Source organism: Heterodontus francisci, chromosome 6, assembly GCF_036365525.1.
Source record: "Heterodontus francisci isolate sHetFra1 chromosome 6, sHetFra1.hap1, whole genome shotgun sequence".
NCBI classification, from domain to species: domain Eukaryota; kingdom Metazoa; phylum Chordata; class Chondrichthyes; order Heterodontiformes; family Heterodontidae; genus Heterodontus; species Heterodontus francisci.
The window spans coordinates 5,545,055-5,571,049 of NC_090376.1; the positions used below are offsets into that span (position 1 = coordinate 5,545,055).

Here is a 25,995-nt window from a genome sequence, read left to right on the forward strand (position 1 = left end):
CGCACACTGCTAACACTATCGAGTTCAGAGAACACACACAGCTAACACCATCGAGTTCAGACAACACACTGCTAACACGATCGAATTCAGAGAAAGCACACTGCTAACACTATCGAGGTCAGAGAACGCACACTGCTAACACTATCAAGTTCAGAGAATGCACACTGCTAACACTATCGAGTTCAGAGAACACCCTGCTAACACTATCGAGTTCAGAGAAAGCACACTGCTAACACTAACGAGTTCAGAGAACGCACACTGCTAACACTATCGAGTTCAGAGAACGCACACTGCTAACACTATCGAATTCAGAGAACGCACACTGCTAACACTATCGAGTTCAGAGAATGCACACTGCTAACACTATCGAGTTCAGAGAACACACTGCTAACACTATCGAGTTCAGAGAACGCACACTGCTAACACTAACGAGTTCAGAGAGCACACACAGCGAACACTGTCGGGTTTAGAGAACACACACTGCTAACACTATCGACTTCAGAGAACACACACTGCTAACACTAACGAGTTCAGAGAACACACACAGTTAACACTATCGAGTTCAGAGAACACACACTGCTAACACTATCGAGTTCAGAGAACACACACAGCTAACACGATCGAGTTCAGAGAACGCACACTGCTAACACTATCGAATTCAGAGAACGCACACTGCTAACACTATTGAGTTCAGAGAACGCTCAGTGCTAACACTACCGAGTTCAGAGAACGCACACTGCGAACACCATCGAGTTCAGAGAACACACTGCTAACACTATCGAGTTCAGAGAACACACTGCTAACACTATTGACATCAGAGAACGCTCAGTGCTAACACTATCGAGTTCAGAGAACGCACATGCTAACATTATCGAGTTCAGAGAACGCACACTGCTAACACTGTCGAGTTCAGAGATCGCACACTGCTAACACAATTGAGTTCAGAGAACGCACAGTGCTGACACTATCGAGTTCAGAGAACACACAGCGCAAACACTACCGAGTTCAGAGAGCACACAGCGCAAACACTACCGAGTTCAGAGAATACACAGCGCTAACACTACGGAGTTCAGAGAACACACACTGCTAACACGATCGAGTTCAGAGAACGCACACTGCTAACACTATCGAGTTCAGAGAACACACACAGCTAACACCATCGAGTTCAGACAACACACTGCTAACACGATCGAGTTCAGAGAACGCACACTGCTAACACTATCGAATTCAGAGAAAGCACACTGCTAACACTATCGAGGTCAGAGAACGCACACTGCTAACACTATCAAGTTCAGAGAATGCACACTGCTAACACTATCGAGTTCAGAGAACACCCTGCTAACACTATCGAGTTCAGAGAAAGCACACTGCTAACACTAACGAGTTCAGAGAACGCACACTGCTAACACTATCGAGTTCAGAGAACGCACACTGCTAACACTATCGAATTCAGAGAACGCACACTGCTAACACTATCGAGTTCAGAGAATGCACACTGCTAACACTATCGAGTTCAGAGAACACACTGCTAACACTATCGAGTTCAGAGAACGCACACTGCTAACACTAACGAGTTCAGAGAGCACACACAGCGAACACTGTCGGGTTTAGAGAACACACACTGCTAACACTATCGACTTCAGAGAACACACACTGCTAACACTAACGAGTTCAGAGAACACACACAGTTAACACTATCGAGTTCAGAGAACACACACTGCTAACACTATCGAGTTCAGAGAACACACACAGCTAACACGATCGAGTTCAGAGAACGCACACTGCTAACACTATCGAATTCAGAGAACGCACACTGCTAACACTATTGAGTTCAGAGAACGCTCAGTGCTAACACTACCGAGTTCAGAGAACGCACACTGCGAACACCATCGAGTTCAGAGAACACACTGCTAACACTATCGAGTTCAGAGAACACACTGCTAACACTATTGACATCAGAGAACGCTCAGTGCTAACACTATCGAGTTCAGAGAACGCACATGCTAACATTATCGAGTTCAGAGAACGCACACTGCTAACACTATCGAGTTCAGAGAACGCACACTGCTAACACCATCGAGTTCAGAGAACACACTGCTAACACTATCGAGTTCAGAGAACACCCTGCTAACACTACCGAGTTCAGAGAACACACAGCGCTAACACTAATGAGTTCAGAGAACACACTTCTAACACTATCGAGTATAGAGAACGCACAGTGCTAACACTATCGAGTTCAGAGAGCGCACACTGCTAACACTATCGAATTCAGAGAGCACACAGCTTACACTATCGAGTTCAGAGAACACACACTGCTAACACTATCGAGTTCAGAGAACGCACACTGCTAACACTATCGAGTTCAGAGAACGCTCACTGCTAACACTATCGAGTTCAGAGAACGCTTAGTGCTAACACTACCGAGTTCAGAGAACGCACTGCTAACACTATCGAGTTCAGAGAACGCACACTGCTAACATTATCGAGTTCAGAGAACGCACACTGCAAACACTATCGAGTTCAGAGACACAGTGCTAACACTATCGAGTTCAGAGAATGCACACTGCTAACACTATCGAGTTCAGAGAACACACTGCTAACACTATTGACATCAGAGAACGCTCAGTGCTAACACTATCGAGTTCAGAGAACGCACATGCTAACATTATCGAGTTCAGAGAACGTACACTGCTAACACTATCGAATTCAGAGAACACACTGCTAACACTATCGAGTTCAGAGAACACCCTGCTAACACTACCGAGTTCAGAGAACACACAGCGCTAACACTACCGAGTTCAGAGAACACACAATGCAAACACTACCGAGCTCAGAGAATGCACAGCGCTAACACTACTGAGTTCAGAGAACACACAAGGCAAACACTACCGAGTTCAGAGAATGCACAGCGCTAACACTACTGAGTTCAGAGAACACACACTGCTAACACTATCGAGTTCAGACAACACACTGCTAACACTATCGAATTCAGAGAACGCACACCGCTAACACTATTGAGTTCAGAGAACGCTCAGTGCTAACACTATCGACTTCAGAGAACACACTGCTAAAACTATCGAGTTCAGAGAAGACACAGCGCAAACACTACCGAGTTCAGAGAGCACACAGCGCAAACACTACCGAGGTCAGAGAATACACAGCGCTAACACTACGGAGTTCAGAGAACACACACTGCTAACACGATCGAGTTCAGAGAACACACTGCTAACACTATCGAGTTCAGAGAATACACAGCGCGAACACTGCTGAGTTCAGAGAACACACACAGCTAACACCATCGTGTTCAGACAACACAGTGCTAACACTATCAAGTTCAGAGAACACACTGCTAACACTATCGAGTTCAGAGAGCACACTGCTAACACTATTGACATCAGAGAACGCTCAGTGCTAACACTATTGAGTTCAGAGAACGCACATGCTAACATTATCGAGTTCAGAGAACGCACACTGCTAACACTATCAAGTTCAGAGAACGCACACTGCTAACACCATCGAGTTCAGAGAACACACTGCTAACACTATCGAGTTCAGAGAACACCCTGCTAACACTACCGAGTTCAGAGAACACACAGCGCTAACACTACCGAGTTCAGAGAACACACAAGGCAAACACTACCGAGTTCAGAGAATGCACAGCGCTAACACTACTGAGTTCAGAGAACACACAAGGCAAACACTACCGAGTTCAGAGAATGCACAGCGCTAACACTACTGAGTTCAGAGAACACACACTGCTAACACTATCGAGTTCAGACAACACACTGCTAACACTATCGAGTTGAGAGAACACACACTGCTAACACTATCGAGTTCAGAGATCGCACACTGCTAACACTATCCAGTTCAGAGAACACACACTGCTAACACTTTCGAGTTCAGAGAACGTACACTGCTAACACTATCGAGTTCAGACAACACACTGCTAACACTATCGAATTCAGAGAACGCACACCGCTAACACTATTGAGTTCAGAGAACGCTCAGTGCTGACACTATCAAGTTCAGAGAACACACTGCTAACACTATCGAGTTCAGAGAAGACACAACACGAACACTACTGAGTTCAGAGAACACACACAGCTAACACCATCGAGTTCAGACAACACACTGCTAACACTATCGAGTTCAGAGAACACACTTCTAACACTATCGAGTATAGAGAACGCACAGTGCTAACACTATCGAGTTCAGAGAACACACTGCTAACACTATCGAGTTCAGAGAACGCACACTGCTAACACTATCGAGTTCAGAGAACACACACTGCTAACACCACCGAGTTCAGAGAACGCACACTGCTAACACTATCGAGTTCAGAGAACACACTGCTAACACTATCGAGTTCACAGAACGCACTGTGCTAACACGATCGAGTTCAGAGAGCGCACACTGCTAACACTATTGAGTTCAGAGAACACCCTGCTAACACTATCGAGTCCAGAGAACACACACTGGTAACACAATCGAGTTCCGAGAACGCACAGTGCTAACACTATCGAGTTCAGAGAACACACAGCGCAAAAACTACCGAGTTCAGAGAGCACACAGCGCAAACACTACCGAGTTCAGAGAATACACAGCGCGAACACTACTGAGTTCAGAGAACACACACAGCTAACACCATCGAGTTCAGACAACACACTGCTAACGCGATCGAGTTCAGAGAACACACTTCCAACAGTATCGAGTTCAAAGAACACACACTGCTAACACTATCGAGTTCAGAGAACACACACTGCTAACACTATCGAGTTCAGAGAACGCACACTGCTAACACTATCGAGTTCAGAGAACGCACACTGCTAACACTATCGAATTCAGAGAGCACACAGCTTACACTATCGAGTTCAGAGAACAGACACTGCTAACACTATCGAGTTCAGAGAACGCACACTGCTAACACTATCGAGTTCAGAGAACGCTCACTGCTAACACTATCGAGTTCAGAGAACGTACACTGCTAACACTATCGAATTCAGAGAACGCACACTGCGAACACTATTGAGTTCAGAGAACGCTTAGTGCTAACACTACCGAGTTCAGAGAACGCACTGCTAACACTATCGAGTTCAGAGAACGCACACTGCTAACATTATCGAGTTCAGAGAACGCACACTGCAAACACTATCGAGTTCAGAGACACAGTGCTAACACTATCGAGTTCAGAGAATGCACACTGCTAACACTATCGAGTTCAGAGAACACACTGCTAACACTATTGACATCAGAGAACGCTCAGTGCTAACACTATCGAGTTCAGAGAACGCACATGCTAACATTATCGAGTTCAGAGAACGCACACTGCTAACACTATCGAGTTCAGAGAACGCACACTGCTAACACCATCGAGTTCAGAGAACACACTGCTAACACTATCGAGTTCAGAGAACACCCTGCTAACACTACCGAGTTCAGAGAACACACAGCGCTAACACTACCGAGTTCAGAGAACACACAATGCAAACACTACCGAGTTCAGAGAATGCACAGCGCTGACACTACTGAGTTCAGAGAACACACAAGGCAAACACTACCGAGTTCAGAGAATGCACAGCGCTGACACTACTGAGTTCAGAGAACACACACTGCTAACACTATCGAGTTCAGACAACACACTGCTAACACTATCGAATTCAGAGAACGCACACTGCTAACACTATTGATTTCAGAGAACGCTCAGTGCTAACACGACCGAGTTCAGAGAATGCACACTGCGAACACTATCGAGTTCAGAGAACACACTGCTAACACTATCCAGTTCAGAGAACACACTGCTAACACCATTGACATCAGAGAACGCTCAGTGCTAAAACTATCGAGTTCAGAGAACGCACATGCTAACATTATCGAGTTCAGAGAACGCACACTGCTAACACTATCGAGTTCAGAGAACGCACACTGCTAACACAATTGAGTTCAGAGAACGCTCAGTGCTAACACTATCGAGTTCAGAGAACACACACTGCTAACACTGTCGAGTTCAGAGATCGCACACTGCTAACACAATTGAGTTCAGAGAACGCACAGTGCTGACACTATCGAGTTCAGAGAACACACAGCGCAAACACTACCGAGTTCAGAGAGCACACAGCGCAAACACTACCGAGTTCAGAGAATACACAGCGCTAACACTACGGAGTTCAGAGAACACACACTGCTAACACGATCGAGTTCAGAGAACGCACACTGCTAACACTATCGAGTTCAGAGAACACACACAGCTAACACCATCGAGTTCAGACAACACACTGCTAACACGATCGAGTTCAGAGAACGCACACTGCTAACACTATCGAATTCAGAGAAAGCACACTGCTAACACTATCGAGGTCAGAGAACGCACACTGCTAACACTATCAAGTTCAGAGAATGCACACTGCTAACACTATCGAGTTCAGAGAACACCCTGCTAACACTATCGAGTTCAGAGAAAGCACACTGCTAACACTAACGAGTTCAGAGAACGCACACTGCTAACACTATCGAGTTCAGAGAACGCACACTGCTAACACTATCGAATTCAGAGAACGCACACTGCTAACACTATCGAGTTCAGAGAATGCACACTGCTAACACTATCGAGTTCAGAGAACACACTGCTAACACTATCGAGTTCAGAGAACGCACACTGCTAACACTAACGAGTTCAGAGAGCACACACAGCGAACACTGTCGAGTTTAGAGAACACACACTGCTAACACTATCGACTTCAGAGAACACACACTGCTAACACTAACGAGTTCAGAGAACACACACAGTTAACACTATCGAGTTCAGAGAACACACACTGCTAACACTATCGAGTTCAGAGAACACACACAGCTAACACGATCGAGTTCAGAGAACGCACACTGCTAACACTATCGAATTCAGAGAACGCACACTGCTAACACTATTGAGTTCAGAGAACGCTCAGTGCTAACACTACCGAGTTCAGAGAACGCACACTGCGAACACCATCGAGTTCAGAGAACACACTGCTAACACTATCAAGTTCAGAGAACACACTGCTAACACTATTGACATCAGAGAACGCTCAGTGCTAACACTATCGAGTTCAGAGAACGCACATGCTAACATTATCGAGTTCAGAGAACGCACACTGCTAACACTATCGAGTTCAGAGAACGCACACTGCTAACACCATCGAGTTCAGAGAACACACTGCTAACACTATCGAGTTCAGAGAACACCCTGCTAACACTACCGAGTTCAGAGAACACACAGCGCTAACACTAATGAGTTCGTAGAACACACAATGCAAACACTACCGAGTTCAGAGAATGCACAGCGCTTACACTACTGAGTTCAGAGAACACACAAGGCAAACACTACCGAGTTCAGAGAATGCACAGCGCTAACACTACTGAGTTCAGAGAACACACACTGCTAACACTATCAAGTTCAGACAACACACTGCTAACACTATCGAATTCAGAGAACGCACACCGCTAACACTATTGAGTTCAGAGAACGCTCAGTGCTAACACTATCGAGTTCAGAGAACACACTGCTAAAACTATCGAGTTCAGAGAAGACACAGCGCAAACACTACCGAGTTCAGAGAGCACACAGCGCAAACACTACCGAGGTCAGAGAATACACAGCGCTAACACTACGGAGTTCAGAGAACACACACTGCTAACACGATCGAGTTCAGAGAACACACTGCTAACACTATCGAGTTCAGAGAATACACAGCGCGAACACTGCTGAGTTCAGAGAACACACACAGCTAACACCATCGTGTTCAGACAACACACTGCTAACACTATCGAGTTCAGAGAACGCACACTGCTAACACTATCGAATTCAGAGAAAGCACACTGCTAACACTATCGAGTTCAGAGAACGCACACTGCTAACACTATCGAGTTCAGAGAACGCACACTGCTAACACTACCAAGTTCAGAGAACACACAGCACTAACACTACCGAGTTCAGAGAACACACAGCGCTAACACTACTGAGTTCAGAGAACACACACTGCTAACACTATCGAGTTCAGACAACACACTGCTAACACTATCGAGTTCAGAGAACACACACTGCTAACACTATCGAGTTCAGAGATCGCACACTGCTAACACTATCCAGTTCAGAGAACACACACTGCTAACACTTTCGAGTTCAGAGAACGTACACTGCTAACACTATCGAGTTCATAGAACACCCTGCTAACACTACCGAGTTCAGAGAAAACACAGCGCTAACACGACCGAGTTCAGAGAACACACAAGGCAAACACTACTGAGTTCAGAGAACACACAAGGCAAACACTACTGAGTTCAGAGAATGCACACTGCTAACACTATCGAGTTCAGACAACACACTGCTAACACTTTCGTGTTCAGAGAACACACACTGCTAACACTAACGAGTTCAGAGAACGCACACTGCTAACACTATCGAGTTCAGAGAACGCTCACTGCTAACACTATCGAGTTGAGAGAACGCTCACTGCTAACACTATCGAGTTCAGAGAACGCACACTGCTAACACTATCGAATTCAGAGAACGCACACTGCAAAATCTACCGAGTTCAGAGAACGCTCAGTGCTCACACTACCGAGTTCAGAGAACGCACACTGCGAACACTATCGAGTTCAGAGAACACACTGCTAACACTATTGACATCAGAGAACGCTCAGTGCTAACACTATCGAGTTCAGAGAACGCACATGCTAACATTATCGAGTTCAGAGAACGCACACTGCTAACACTATCGAGTTCAGAGAACGCACACTGCTAACACAATTGAGTTCAGAGAACGCTCAGTGCTAACACTATCGAGTTCAGTGAACACACACTGCTAACACTATCGAGTTCAGAGAACACACTGCTAACACTATCGAGTTCAGAGAGCACACTGCTAACACTATTGACATCAGAGAACGCTCAGTGCTAACACTATTGAGTTCAGAGAACGCACATGCTAACATTATCGAGTTCAGAGAACGCACACTGCTAACACTATCGAGTTCAGAGAACGCACACTGCTAACACCATCGAGTTCAGAGAACACACTGCTAACACTATCGAGTTCAGAGAACACCCTGCTAACACTACCGTGTTCAGAGAACACACAGCGCTAACACTACCGAGTTCAGAGAACACACAAGGCAAACACTACCGAGTTCAGAGAATGCACAGCGCTAACACTACTGAGTTCAGAGAACACACAAGGCAAACACTACTGAGTTCAGAGAATGCACAGCGCTAACACTACTGAGTTCAGAGAACACACACTGCTAACACTATCGAGTTCAGACAACACACTGCTAACACTATCGAGTTCAGAGAACACACACTGCTAACACTATCGAGTTCAGAGATCGCACACTGCTAACACTATCGAGTTCAGACAACTCACACTGCTAACACTATCGAATTCAGAGAACGTACACTGCTAACACTATTGAGTTCAGAGAACGCTCAGTGCTAACACTATCGAGTTCAGAGAACACACTGCTAACACTATCGAGTTCAGAGAAGACACAACACGAACACGACTGAGTTCAGAGAACACACACAGCTAACACCATCGAGTTCAGACAACACACTGCTAACACTATCGAGTTCAGAGAACACACTTCTAACACTATCGAGTATAGAGAACGCACAGTGCTAACACTATCGAGTTCAGAGAGCGCACACTGCTAACACTATCGAGTTCAGAGAACGCACACTGCTAACACTATCGAGTTCAGAGAACACACACTGCAAACACCACCGAGTTCAGAGAACGCACACTGCTAACACTATCGAGTTCAGAGAACACACTGCGAACACTATTGAGTTCACAGAACGCACAGTGCTAACACGATCGAGTTCAGAGAGCGCACACTGCGAACAGTAACGAGTTCAGAGAACGCACACTGCTAACACTATTGAGTTCAGAGAACGCTCAGTGCTAACACTATCGAGTTCAGAGAACACACTGCTAACACTATCGAGTTCAGAGAAGACACAACACGAACACGACTGAGTTCAGAGAACACACACAGCTAACACCATCGAGTTCAGACAACACACTGCTAACACTATCGAGTTCAGAGAACACACTGCTAACACTATTGACATCAGAGAACGCTCAGTGCTAACACTATCGAGTTCAGAGAACGCACATGCTAACATTATCGAGTTCAGAGAACGTACACTGCTAACACTATCGAATTCAGAGAACACACTGCTAACACTATCGAGTTCAGAGAACACCCTGCTAACACTACCGAGTTCAGAGAACACACAGCGCTAACACTACCGAGTTCAGAGAACACACAATGCAAACACTACCGAGCTCAGAGAATGCACAGCGCTAACACTACTGAGTTCAGAGAACACACAAGGCAAACACTACCGAGTTCAGAGAATGCACAGCGCTAACACTACTGAGTTCAGAGAACACACACTGCTAACACTATCGAGTTCAGACAACACACTGCTAACACTATCGAATTCAGAGAACGCACACCGCTAACACTATTGAGTTCAGAGAACGCTCAGTGCTAACACTATCGACTTCAGAGAACACACTGCTAAAACTATCGAGTTCAGAGAAGACACAGCGCAAACACTACCGAGTTCAGAGAGCACACAGCGCAAACACTACCGAGGTCAGAGAATACACAGCGCTAACACTACGGAGTTCAGAGAACACACACTGCTAACACGATCGAGTTCAGAGAACACACTGCTAACACTATCGAGTTCAGAGAATACACAGCGCGAACACTGCTGAGTTCAGAGAACACACACAGCTAACACCATCGTGTTCAGACAACACAGTGCTAACACTATCGAGTTCAGAGAGCACACTGCTAACACTATTGACATCAGAGAACGCTCAGTGCTAACACTATTGAGTTCAGAGAACGCACATGCTAACATTATCGAGTTCAGAGAACGCACACTGCTAACACTATCAAGTTCAGAGAACGCACACTGCTAACACCATCGAGTTCAGAGAACACACTGCTAACACTATCGAGTTCAGAGAACACCCTGCTAACACTACCGAGTTCAGAGAACACACAGCGCTAACACTACCGAGTTCAGAGAACACACAAGGCAAACACTACCGAGTTCAGAGAATGCACAGCGCTAACACTACTGAGTTCAGAGAACACACAAGGCAAACACTACCGAGTTCAGAGAATGCACAGCGCTAACACTACTGAGTTCAGAGAACACACACTGCTAACACTATCGAGTTCAGACAACACACTGCTAACACTATCGAGTTGAGAGAACACACACTGCTAACACTATCGAGTTCAGAGATCGCACACTGCTAACACTATCCAGTTCAGAGAACACACACTGCTAACACTTTCGAGTTCAGAGAACGTACACTGCTAACACTATCGAGTTCAGACAACACACTGCTAACACTATCGAATTCAGAGAACGCACACCGCTAACACTATTGAGTTCAGAGAACGCTCAGTGCTGACACTATCAAGTTCAGAGAACACACTGCTAACACTATCGAGTTCAGAGAAGACACAACACGAACACTACTGAGTTCAGAGAACACACACAGCTAACACCATCGAGTTCAGACAACACACTGCTAACACTATCGAGTTCAGAGAACACACTTCTAACACTATCGAGTATAGAGAACGCACAGTGCTAACACTATCGAGTTCAGAGAACACACTGCTAACACTATCGAGTTCAGAGAACGCACACTGCTAACACTATCGAGTTCAGAGAACACACACTGCTAACACCACCGAGTTCAGAGAACGCACACTGCTAACACTATCGAGTTCAGAGAACACACTGCTAACACTATCGAGTTCACAGAACGCACTGTGCTAACACGATCGAGTTCAGAGAGCGCACACTGCTAACACTATTGAGTTCAGAGAACACCCTGCTAACACTATCGAGTCCAGAGAACACACACTGGTAACACAATCGAGTTCCGAGAACGCACAGTGCTAACACTATCGAGTTCAGAGAACACACAGCGCAAAAACTACCGAGTTCAGAGAGCACACAGCGCAAACACTACCGAGTTCAGAGAATACACAGCGCGAACACTACTGAGTTCAGAGAACACACACAGCTAACACCATCGAGTTCAGACAACACACTGCTAACGCGATCGAGTTCAGAGAACACACTTCCAACAGTATCGAGTTCAAAGAACACACACTGCTAACACTATCGAGTTCAGAGAACACACACTGCTAACACTATCGAGTTCAGAGAACGCACACTGCTAACACTATCGAGTTCAGAGAACGCACACTGCTAACACTATCGAATTCAGAGAGCACACAGCTTACACTATCGAGTTCAGAGAACAGACACTGCTAACACTATCGAGTTCAGAGAACGCACACTGCTAACACTATCGAGTTCAGAGAACGCTCACTGCTAACACTATCGAGTTCAGAGAACGTACACTGCTAACACTATCGAATTCAGAGAACGCACACTGCGAACACTATTGAGTTCAGAGAACGCTTAGTGCTAACACTACCGAGTTCAGAGAACGCACTGCTAACACTATCGAGTTCAGAGAACGCACACTGCTAACATTATCGAGTTCAGAGAACGCACACTGCAAACACTATCGAGTTCAGAGACACAGTGCTAACACTATCGAGTTCAGAGAATGCACACTGCTAACACTATCGAGTTCAGAGAACACACTGCTAACACTATTGACATCAGAGAACGCTCAGTGCTAACACTATCGAGTTCAGAGAACGCACATGCTAACATTATCGAGTTCAGAGAACGCACACTGCTAACACTATCGAGTTCAGAGAACGCACACTGCTAACACCATCGAGTTCAGAGAACACACTGCTAACACTATCGAGTTCAGAGAACACCCTGCTAACACTACCGAGTTCAGAGAACACACAGCGCTAACACTACCGAGTTCAGAGAACACACAATGCAAACACTACCGAGTTCAGAGAATGCACAGCGCTGACACTACTGAGTTCAGAGAACACACAAGGCAAACACTACCGAGTTCAGAGAATGCACAGCGCTGACACTACTGAGTTCAGAGAACACACACTGCTAACACTATCGAGTTCAGACAACACACTGCTAACACTATCGAATTCAGAGAACGCACACTGCTAACACTATTGATTTCAGAGAACGCTCAGTGCTAACACGACCGAGTTCAGAGAATGCACACTGCGAACACTATCGAGTTCAGAGAACACACTGCTAACACTACCCAGTTCAGAGAACACACTGCTAACACCATTGACATCAGAGAACGCTCAGTGCTAACACTATCGAGTTCAGAGAACGCACATGCTAACATTATCGAGTTCAGAGAACGCACACTGCTAACACTATCGAGTTCAGAGAACGCACACTGCTAACACAATTGAGTTCAGAGAACGCTCAGTGCTAACACTATCGAGTTCAGAGAACACACACTGCTAACACTGTCGAGTTCAGAGATCGCACACTGCTAACACAATTGAGTTCAGAGAACGCACAGTGCTGACACTATCGAGTTCAGAGAACACACAGCGCAAACACTACCGAGTTCAGAGAGCACACAGCGCAAACACTACCGAGTTCAGAGAATACACAGCGCTAACACTACGGAGTTCAGAGAACACACACTGCTAACACGATCGAGTTCAGAGAACGCACACTGCTAACACTATCGAGTTCAGAGAACACACACAGCTAACACCATCGAGTTCAGACAACACACTGCTAACACGATCGAGTTCAGAGAACGCACACTGCTAACACTATCGAATTCAGAGAAAGCACACTGCTAACACTATCGAGGTCAGAGAACGCACACTGCTAACACTATCAAGTTCAGAGAATGCACACTGCTAACACTATCGAGTTCAGAGAACACCCTGCTAACACTATCGAGTTCAGAGAAAGCACACTGCTAACACTAACGAGTTCAGAGAACGCACACTGCTAACACTATCGAGTTCAGAGAACGCACACTGCTAACACTATCGAATTCAGAGAACGCACACTGCTAACACTATCGAGTTCAGAGAATGCACACTGCTAACACTATCGAGTTCAGAGAACACACTGCTAACACTATCGAGTTCAGAGAACGCACACTGCTAACACTAACGAGTTCAGAGAGCACACACAGCGAACACTGTCGAGTTTAGAGAACACACACTGCTAACACTATCGACTTCAGAGAACACACACTGCTAACACTAACGAGTTCAGAGAACACACACAGTTAACACTATCGAGTTCAGAGAACACACACTGCTAACACTATCGAGTTCAGAGAACACACACAGCTAACACGATCGAGTTCAGAGAACGCACACTGCTAACACTATCGAATTCAGAGAACGCACACTGCTAACACTATTGAGTTCAGAGAACGCTCAGTGCTAACACTACCGAGTTCAGAGAACGCACACTGCGAACACCATCGAGTTCAGAGAACACACTGCTAACACTATCAAGTTCAGAGAACACACTGCTAACACTATTGACATCAGAGAACGCTCAGTGCTAACACTATCGAGTTCAGAGAACGCACATGCTAACATTATCGAGTTCAGAGAACGCACACTGCTAACACTATCGAGTTCAGAGAACGCACACTGCTAACACCATCGAGTTCAGAGAACACACTGCTAACACTATCGAGTTCAGAGAACACCCTGCTAACACTACCGAGTTCAGAGAACACACAGCGCTAACACTAATGAGTTCAGAGAACACACAATGCAAACACTACCGAGTTCAGAGAATGCACAGCGCTAACACTACTGAGTTCAGAGAACACACAAGGCAAACACTACCGAGTTCAGAGAATGCACAGCGCTAACACTACTGAGTTCAGAGAACACACACTGCTAACACTATCAAGTTCAGACAACACACTGCTAACACTATCGAATTCAGAGAACGCACACCGCTAACACTATTGAGTTCAGAGAACGCTCAGTGCTAACACTATCGAGTTCAGAGAACACACTGCTAAAACTATCGAGTTCAGAGAAGACACAGCGCAAACACTACCGAGTTCAGAGAGCACACAGCGCAAACACTACCGAGGTCAGAGAATACACAGCGCTAACACTACGGAGTTCAGAGAACACACACTGCTAACACGATCGAGTTCAGAGAACACACTGCTAACACTATCGAGTTCAGAGAATACACAGCGCGAACACTGCTGAGTTCAGAGAACACACACAGCTAACACCATCGTGTTCAGACAACACACTGCTAACACTATCGAGTTCAGAGAACGCACACTGCTAACACTATCGAATTCAGAGAAAGCACACTGCTAACACTATCGAGTTCAGAGAACGCACACTGCTAACACTATCGAGTTCAGAGAACGCACACTGCTAACACTACCAAGTTCAGAGAACACACAGCACTAACACTACCGAGTTCAGAGAACACACAGCGCTAACACTACTGAGTTCAGAGAACACACACTGCTAACACTATCGAGTTCAGACAACACACTGCTAACACTATCGAGTTCAGAGAACACACACTGCTAACACTATCGAGTTCAGAGATCGCACACTGCTAACACTATCCAGTTCAGAGAACACACACTGCTAACACTTTCGAGTTCAGAGAACGTACACTGCTAACACTATCGAGTTCATAGAACACCCTGCTAACACTACCGAGTTCAGAGAAAACACAGCGCTAACACGACCGAGTTCAGAGAACACACAAGGCAAACACTACTGAGTTCAGAGAACACACAAGGCAAACACTACTGAGTTCAGAGAATGCACACTGCTAACACTATCGAGTTCAGACAACACACTGCTAACACTAACGAGTTCAGAGAACGCACACTGCTAACACTATCGAGTTCAGAGAACGCTCACTGCTAACACTATCGAGTTGAGAGAACGCTCACTGCTAACACTATCGAGTTCAGAGAACGCACACTGCTAACACTATCGAATTCAGAGAACGCACACTGCAAAATCTACCGAGTTCAGAGAACGCTCAGTGCTAACACTACCGAGTTCAGAGAACGCACACTGCGAACACTATCGAGTTCAGAGAACACACTGCTAACACTATTGACATCAGAGAACGCTCAGTGCTAACACTATCGAGTTCAGAGAACGCACATGCTAACATTATCGAGTTCAGAGAACGCACACTGCTAACACTATCGAGTTCAGAGAACGCACACTGCTAACACAATTGAGTTCAGAGAACGCTCAGTGCTAACACTATCGAGTTCAGTGAACACACACTGCTAACACTATCGAGTTCAGAGAACACACTGCTAACACTATCGAGTTCAGAGAGCACACTGCTAACACTATTGACATCAGAGAACGCTCAGTGCTAACACTATTGAGTTCAGAGAACGCACATGCTAACATTATCGAGTTCAGAGAACGCACACTGCTAACACTATCGAGTTCAGAGAACGCACACTGCTAACACCATCGAGTTCAGAGAACACACTGCTAACACTATCGAGTTCAGAGAACACCCTGCTAACACTACCGTGTTCAGAGAACACACAGCTCTAACACTACCGAGTTCAGAGAACACACAAGGCAAACACTACCGAGTTCAGAGAATGCACAGCGCTAACACTACTGAGTTCAGAGAACACACAAGGCAAACACTACTGAGTTCAGAGAATGCACAGCGCTAACACTACTGAGTTCAGAGAACACACACTGCTAACACTATCGAGTTCAGACAACACACTGCTAACACTATCGAGTTCAGAGAACACACACTGCTAACACTATCGAGTTCAGAGATCGCACACTGCTAACACTATCCAGTTCAGAGAACACACACTGCTAACACTTTCGAGTTCAGAGAACGTACACTGCTAACACTATCGAGTTCAGACAACTCACTGCTAACACTATCGAATTCAGAGAACGCACACCGCTAACACTATTGAGTTCAGAGAACGCTCAGTGCTAACACTATCGAGTTCAGAGAACACACTGCTAACACTATCGAGTTCAGAGAAGACACAACACGAACACGACTGAGTTCAGAGAACACACACAGCTAACACCATCGAGTTCAGACAACACACTGCTAACACTATCGAGTTCAGAGAACACACTTCTAACACTATCGAGTATAGAGAACGCACAGTGCTAACACTATCGAGTTCAGAGAGCGCACACTGCTAACACTATCGAGTTCAGAGAACGCACACTGCTAACACTATCGAGTTCAGAGAACACACACTGCAAACACCACCGAGTTCAGAGAACGCACACTGCTAACACTATCGAGTTCAGAGAACACACTGCGAACACTATTGAGTTCACAGAACGCACAGTGCTAACACGATCGAGTTCAGAGAGCGCACACTGCGAACAGTAACGAGTTCAGAGAACGCACACTGCTAACACTATTGAGTTCAGAGAACGCTCAGTGCTAACACTATCGAGTTCAGAGAACACACTGCTAACACTATCGAGTTCAGAGAAGACACAACACGAACACGACTGAGTTCAGAGAACACACACAGCTAACACCATCGAGTTCAGACAACACACTGCTAACACTATCGAGTTCAGAGAACACACTTCTAACACTATCGAGTATAGAGAACGCACAGTGCTAACACTATCGAGTTCAGAGAGCGCACACTGCTAACACTATCGAGTTCAGAGAACGCACACTGCTAACACTATCGAGTTCAGAGAACACACACTGCAAACACCACCGAGTTCAGAGAACGCACACTGCTAACACTATCGAGTTCAGAGAACACACTGCGAACACTATTGAGTTCACAGAACGCACAGTGCTAACACGATCGAGTTCAGAGAGCGCACACTGCGAACAGTAACGAGTTCAGAGAATGCACACTGCTAACACTATCGAGTTCAGAGAACGCACACTGCGAACACTATCGAATTCAGAGAGCACACTGCTTACACTATCGAGTTCAGAGAACACACACTGCTAACACTATCGAGTTCAGAGAACGCACACTGCTAACACTATCGAGTTCAGAGAATGCTCACTGCTAACACTATCGAGTTCAGAGAACGTACACTGCTAACACTATCGAATTCAGAGAACGCACACTGCTAACACTATCGAGTTCAGAGAATGCACACTGCTAACACTATCGAGTTCAGAGAACACACTGCTAACACTATCGAGTTCAGAGAACGCACACTGCTAACACTAACGAGTTCAGAGAGCACACACAGCGAACACTGTCGAGTTTAGAGAACACACACTGCTAACACTATCGACTTCAGAGAACACACACTGCTAACACTAACGAGTTCAGAGAACACACACAGTTAACACTATCGAGTTCAGAGAACACACACTGCTAACACTATCGAGTTCAGAGAACACACACAGCTAACACGATCGAGTTCAGAGAACGCACACTGCTAACACTATCGAATTCAGAGAACGCACACTGCTAACACTATTGAGTTCAGAGAACGCTCAGTGCTAACACTACCGAGTTCAGAGAACGCACACTGCGAACACCATCGAGTTCAGAGAACACACTGCTAACACTATCGAGTTCAGAGAACACACTGCTAACACTATTGACATCAGAGAACGCTCAGTGCTAACACTATCGAGTTCAGAGAACGCACATGCTAACATTATCGAGTTCAGAGAACGCACACTACTAACACTATCGAGTTCAGAGAACGCACACTGCTAACACCATCGAGTTCAGAGAACACACTGCTAACACTATCGAGTTCAGAGAACACCCTGCTAACACTACCGAGTTCAGAGAACACACAGCGCTAACACTACCGAGTTCAGAGAACACACAATGCAAACACTACCGAGTTCAGAGAATGCACAGCGCTAACACTACTGAGTTCAGAGAACACACAAGGCAAACACTACCGAGTTCAGAGAACGCACAGCGCTAACACTACTGAGTTCAGAGAACACACACTGCTAACACTATCGAGTTCAGACAACACACTGCTAACACTATCGAATTCAGAGAACGCACACCGCTAACACTATTGAGTTCAGAGAACGCTCAGTGCTAACACTATCGAGTTCAGAGAACACACTGCTAAAACTATCGAGTTCAGAGAAGACACAGCGCAAACACTACCGAGTTCAGAGAGCACACAGCGCAAACACTACCGAGGTCAGAGAATACACAGCGCTAACACTACGGAGTTCAGAGAACACACACTGCTAACACGATCGAGTTCAGAGAACACACTGCTAACACTATCGAGTTCAGAGAATACACAGCGCGAACACTGCTGAGTTCAGAGAACACACACAGCTAACACCATCGTGTTCAGACAACACACTGCTAACACTATCGAGTTCAGAGAACGCACACTGCTAACACTATCGAATTCAGAGAAAGCACACTGCTAACACTATCGAGTTCAGAGAACGCACACTGCTAACACTATCGAGTTCAGAGAACACACACTGCTAACACTATTGAGTTCAGAGAACGCACACTGCTAACACTATCGAGTTCAGAGAACGCTCACTGCTAACACTATTGAGTTCAGAGAACACACACTGCTAACACTAACGAGTTCAGAGAACACACACTGCTAACACTATCGAGTTCAGAGAACGCACACTACTAACACTATCGAGTTCAGAGAACGCTCACTGCTAACACGATCGAGTTCAGAGAACGCACACTGCTAACACATTTGAGTTCAGAGAACGCACACTGCTAACACTATCGAGTTCAGAGAATGCACACTGCTAACACTATCGAGTTCAGAGAACGCTCAGTGCTAACACCATCGAGTTCAGAGAACGCACACTACTAACACTATCGAGTTCAGAGAACGCTCACTGCTAACACGATCGAGTTCAGAGAACGCACACTGCTAACACATTTGAGTTCAGAGAACGCACACTGCTAACACTATCGAGTTCAGAGAACGCACACTGCTAACACTATCGAGTTCAGAGAATGCACACTGCTAACACTATCGAGTTCAGAGAACACACTGCTAACACTATCGAGTTCAGAGAACGCACACTGCGAACACAATTGAGTTCAGAGAACGCACACTGTTAACACTATCGAGTTCAGAGAACACACTGCTAACACTATCGAGTTCAGAGAACACACTCTGCTAACACTAACGAGTTCAGAGAACGCACACTGCTAACACTATCGAGTTCAGAGAACGCACACTGCTAACACTATCGAGTTCAGAGAACGCACACTGCTAACACTAACGAGTTCAGAGAACACACACAGCTAACACTACCGAGTTCAGAGAACACACACTGCTAACACTATCGAGTTCAGAGAACACACTTCTAACACTATCGAGTATAGAGAACGCACAGTGCTAACACTATCGAGTTCAGAGAGCGCACACTGCTAACACTATCGAGTTCAGAGAACGCACACTGCTAACACTATCGAGTTCAGAGAACACACACTGCAAACACCACCGAGTTCAGAGAACGCACACTGCTAACACTATCGAGTTCAGAGAACACACTGCGAACACTATTGAGTTCACAGAACGCACAGTGCTAACACGATCGAGTTCAGAGAGCGCACACTGCGAACAGTAACGAGTTCAGAGAATGCACACTGCTAACACTATCGAGTTCAGAGAACGCACACTGCGAACACTATCGAATTCAGAGAGCACACTGCTTACACTATCGAGTTCAGAGAACACACACTGCTAACACTATCGAGTTCAGAGAACGCACACTGCTAACACTATCGAGTTCAGAGAATGCTCACTGCTAACACTATCGAGTTCAGAGAACGTACACTGCTAACACTATCGAACTCAGAGAACGCACACTGCTAACACTATCGAGTTCAGAGAATGCACACTGCTAACACTATCGAGTTCAGAGAACACACTGCTAACACTATCGAGTTCAGAGAACGCACACTGCTAACACTAACGAGTTCAGAGAGCACACACAGCGAACACTGTCGAGTTTAGAGAACACACACTGCTAACACTATCGACTTCAGAGAACACACACTGCTAACACTAACGAGTTCAGAGAACACACACAGTTAACACTATCGAGTTCAGAGAACACACACTGCTAACACTATCGAGTTCAGAGAACACACACAGCTAACACGATCGAGTTCAGAGAACGCACACTGCTAACACTATCGAATTCAGAGAACGCACACTGCTAACACTATTGAGTTCAGAGAACGCTCAGTGCGAACACTACCGAGTTCAGAGAACGCACACTGCGAACACCATCGAGTTCAGAGAACACACTGCTAACACTATCGAGTTCAGAGAACACACTGCTAACACTATTGACATCAGAGAACGCTCAGTGCTAACACTATCGAGTTCAGAGAACGCACATGCTAACATTATCGAGTTCAGAGAACGCACACTACTAACACTATCGAGTTCAGAGAACGCACACTGCTAACACCATCGAGTTCAGAGAACACACTGCTAACACTATCGAGTTCAGAGAACACCCTGCTAACACTACCGAGTTCAGAGAACACACAGCGCTAACACTACCGAGTTCAGAGAACACACAATGCAAACACTACCGAGTTCAGAGAATGCACAGCGCTAACACTACTGAGTTCAGAGAACACACAAGGCAAACACTACCGAGTTCAGAGAACGCACAGCGCTAACACTACTGAGTTCAGAGAACACACACTGCTAACACTATCGAGTTCAGACAACACACTGCTAACACTATCGAATTCAGAGAACGCACACCGCTAACACTATTGAGTTCAGAGAACGCTCAGTGCTAACACTATCGAGTTCAGAGAACACACTGCTAAAACTATCGAGTTCAGAGAAGACACAGCGCAAACACTACCGAGTTCAGAGAGCACACAGCGCAAACACTACCGAGGTCAGAGAATACACAGCGCTAACACTACGGAGTTCAGAGAACACACACTGCTAACACGATCGAGTTCAGAGAACACACTGCTAACACTATCGAGTTCAGAGAATACACAGCGCGAACACTGCTGAGTTCAGAGAACACACACAGCTAACACCATCGTGTTCAGACAACACACTGCTAACACTATCGAGTTCAGAGAACGCACACTGCTAACACTATCGAATTCAGAGAAAGCACACTGCTAACACTATCGAGTTCAGAGAACGCACACTGCTAACACTATCGAGTTCAGAGAACACACACTGCTAACACTATTGAGTTCAGAGAACGCACACTGCTAACACTATCGAGTTCAGAGAACGCTCACTGCTAACACTATTGAGTTCAGAGAACACACACTGCTAACACTAACGAGTTCAGAGAACACACACTGCTAACACTATCGAGTTCAGAGAACGCACACTACTAACACTATCGAGTTCAGAGAACGCTCACTGCTAACACGATCGAGTTCAGAGAACGCACACTGCTAACACATTTGAGTTCAGAGAACGCACACTGCTAACACTATCGAGTTCAGAGAATGCACACTGCTAACACTATCGAGTTCAGAGAACGCTCAGTGCTAACACCATCGAGTTCAGAGAACGCACACTACTAACACTATCGAGTTCAGAGAACGCTCACTGCTAACACGATCGAGTTCAGAGAACGCACACTGCTAACACATTTGAGTTCAGAGAACGCACACTGCTAACACTATCGAGTTCAGAGAACGCACACTGCTAACACTATCGAGTTCAGAGAATGCACACTGCTAACACTATCGAGTTCAGAGAACACACTGCTAACACTATCGAGTTCAGAGAACGCACACTGCGAACACAATTGAGTTCAGAGAACGCACACTGTTAACACTATCGAGTTCAGAGAACACACTGCTAACACTATCGAGTTCAGAGAACACACTCTGCTAACACTAACGAGTTCAGAGAACGCACACTGCTAACACTATCGAGTTCAGAGAACGCACACTGCTAACACTATCGAGTTCAGAGAACGCACACTGCTAACACTAACGAGTTCAGAGAACACACACAGCTAACACTACCGAGTTCAGAGAACACACACTGCTAACACTATCGAGTTCAGAGAACACACACTGCTAACACTACCGAGTTCAGAGAACGCATAGTGCTAACACTATCGAGTTCAGTGAACGCACACTGCTAACACTATCGAGTTGAGAGAACGCACACTGCTAACACTATCGAGTTCAGAGAACGCACACTGCTAACACTAACGAGTTCAGAGAACACACACAGCTAACACTACCGAGTTCAGAGAACACACACTGCTAACTCTATTGAGTTCAGAGAACGCTCAGTGCTAACACTACCGAGTTCAGAGAACGCACAGTGCTAACACTATCGAGTTCAGAGAACGCACACTGCTAACACTATCGAGTTCAGTGAACGCACACTGCTAACACTATCGAGTTCAGAGAACGCACACTGCTAACACTATCGAGTTCAGAGAACGCACAGTGCTGACACTATCGAGTTCAGAGAACACACTGCTAACACTATCGAGTTCAGAGAACACACTGCTAACACTATCGAGTTCAGAGAACGCACAGTGCTAACACTATCGAGTTCACAGAACGCACACTGCTAACACTATCGAGTTCAGAGAATGCACACTGCTAACACTATCGAGTTCAGGGAATGCTCAGCACTAACATGATCAGTGAACTCAGTAATATTAGCTCAGTGTCTTTTCTGAAGTATGTAGCGTTAGTGCTGTATTAACTAACCTGTCTGACAATGACTGAATCAAATTTCACGTTGCTGACAAAGTGTTGGGTGAGTATTGTTTTATCAGTGGAAATAAGAAATTGTCTGTTTTCAACACAGCAGTGGAAAGAGACGCAGCCAAGTCTATTTACACAGCATATTACTCACAATCAATTACGTTTTAAGCACGGGTAGTATTGTTGATAAGCCAAAAAAAAAACAGTAAACATGCTGTGTCAGCAACGTCCCAGGTAAATGACCAATTCATCTAATTTTAGTGATGTTCGGGAGAAGTGTTGTTCAACTCACAGCTCATGAGAGTTCTCCTAACTGAGCCAAGTTGATACTGCTGGAGAAGCCAGCAGTTGGCCATTCAGCCCCTCAAGCCTGTTCTGCTATTCAATTAGATCATGGCTGATCTGTACTTTTACCCACCTTTTCTACATATTGCTTGATGCCCTTACCTAACAAAAATACATCTCAGTTTTGAAATTTTCAATTGACCCCCAGTCTCAACAGCTTTTTGGGGGAGAGAGTTCCAGATTTGCACTCCCCTTTGTGTGAAGAAGTGCATCCTGGCATCAATTCTCAACAGCCCAGCTCTAATTTTCAGTATGTGTTCTCTTGTTCAAGATTTCCCCACCAGTGGAAATAGTTTCTCTGTATCTACCTTATCGAATCCCTTTATCGTTTTAAACACCTTCTCATGAAACAGTCTATTGCTTTCATTGAGAGGCTGTTAAAAAGGTTGCCACAGTGATTTGTTTCGAAACCTTTGCTTTTTTTAACCAAACCGACAGCCAATCGCTCAGTGGGCACCACTCTCATCTCTGAGTCAGAAAGACGTGCCCCACTCCAGAGACTTGAGCACATAATCCAGGCTGACACTCCAGGGCTGTACTGAGCAATGAACCCTCTAATTTTTCTATGTTGTGCATGGCCTGTTTATTGCACTGCACAGTGCATTCCAGATTGCTCTGCATAGGTTAGAGAGAACACTGGAAATGAAAGATGCTGTCTTTTGGATGAGACATTTATCTCACTTTTCATGAAGACGTAAAAAAATCCCATGGCACTATTTCAAAGAAGGGTCATTTATTTATTTTCTGTTTGTGGGAGCTTGCTGTGCACATATTGTCTGCCGCATTTCCCAATATTACAACTACTTCAAAAGTACTCCAATGGCTGTAAAGCTTTTTGGGACATCCTAAGGTGAAAGACACTATAGAAAGGGAAGCCTCTCTTATCTTAATCCACTGTGCCATTATTTCCCCCTTCTGTCTATTAATCTCTGGAACTTTGAAGGGACTGACCTGAGTCATGAAGAAACCCTCCACTTCTTTTTCTTTGACTGCCTCTTCAAGTTGCCCGTCCCAAGTCCAAGAGGTCCCTTCAGAGGCACGATCTTGCAAGGAGCAGGCCATGTGCAGCGGTGACATAAGTTCTGTGCAGATATCAGACGGTGCTGCAGTTTCAAGCTCTGCAGCCTCACACTGGGTCTCTCCTTCTCCTGCCTGGTTCAGCCCGAGGAGCTGCTCAGCTGTTTCCAACATCAGGACCTGTTTCGGGATCCTTGGAATGTGTATGTCAACCTGGAACAGCAAGTGGGAAATGTCGACCTCGTATCACTGGAAAAATACTGACTCAGTGGTGGGTGAGACACAACCTACAGAATCCCTACTGTACAAAACTCTCAGCCCTTGCACAATTGTAGCAAGATGGCAGGAACAAGGTCACTGGTTTAAAGTGTAGACAGAAGGAAAAGTAGACAGGATCATGCATTGTAATCTCCAACACATTAATTTCAATTCTGGAATTCCAAGTGATGGAAAATGAAATGTGAATATTTAATCACATTAAAGCAGAAGTCCCAGCAATGAATAAAGGACAGGGGTTATATGACATGTCAAAACAATAAATTTAAAGTATAGATTTCCTGTGCGATGAGAAATCGGAAACCATTCTGTAATCAGACTATCATCTCCTCGTACAGAGGCACCTGGGGGAGATAAGGAGAACTTTTTTTTTACACAGCAAGTTGTTATGATCTGGAATGCGCTGCCTGAAAGGGCAGTGGAAGCAGATTCAATACTGATTTCCAATGGGAATTGGATGAATACTTGAAGGGGGCAAATTTGCTGGGCCATGGGGAAAGAGCAGGGGGAAGTGGGACTCACCAGATAGCTCTAGCAAAAAGCCAGCACAGGCAGGATGGGCTGAATGGCCTCCAGTGCTGTGTCATTCTATTTTCAAAGGCAGAGATCCGTTCTGCACCCTAACCCTTCACCTGCTGGAAGCTCTTGAGTAACTTACCCACGTGACACAAGG

The 25,995-nt window shown here is 45.5% G+C and overlaps 1 protein-coding gene across 1 annotated transcript in view; it reads right to left on the reverse strand.

The window, feature by feature from the left end:
* Positions 1–25,995, reverse strand: part of xrra1 (X-ray radiation resistance associated 1) — a 143,640-nt gene that overhangs the window by 80,234 nt on the left and 37,411 nt on the right. The window contains exon 6 of the mRNA XM_068033018.1: positions 24,981–25,259. Within this exon, the coding sequence (XP_067889119.1) occupies positions 24,981–25,259 (279 nt within the window). The remainder of the gene's footprint in view (positions 1–24,980; positions 25,260–25,995) is intronic.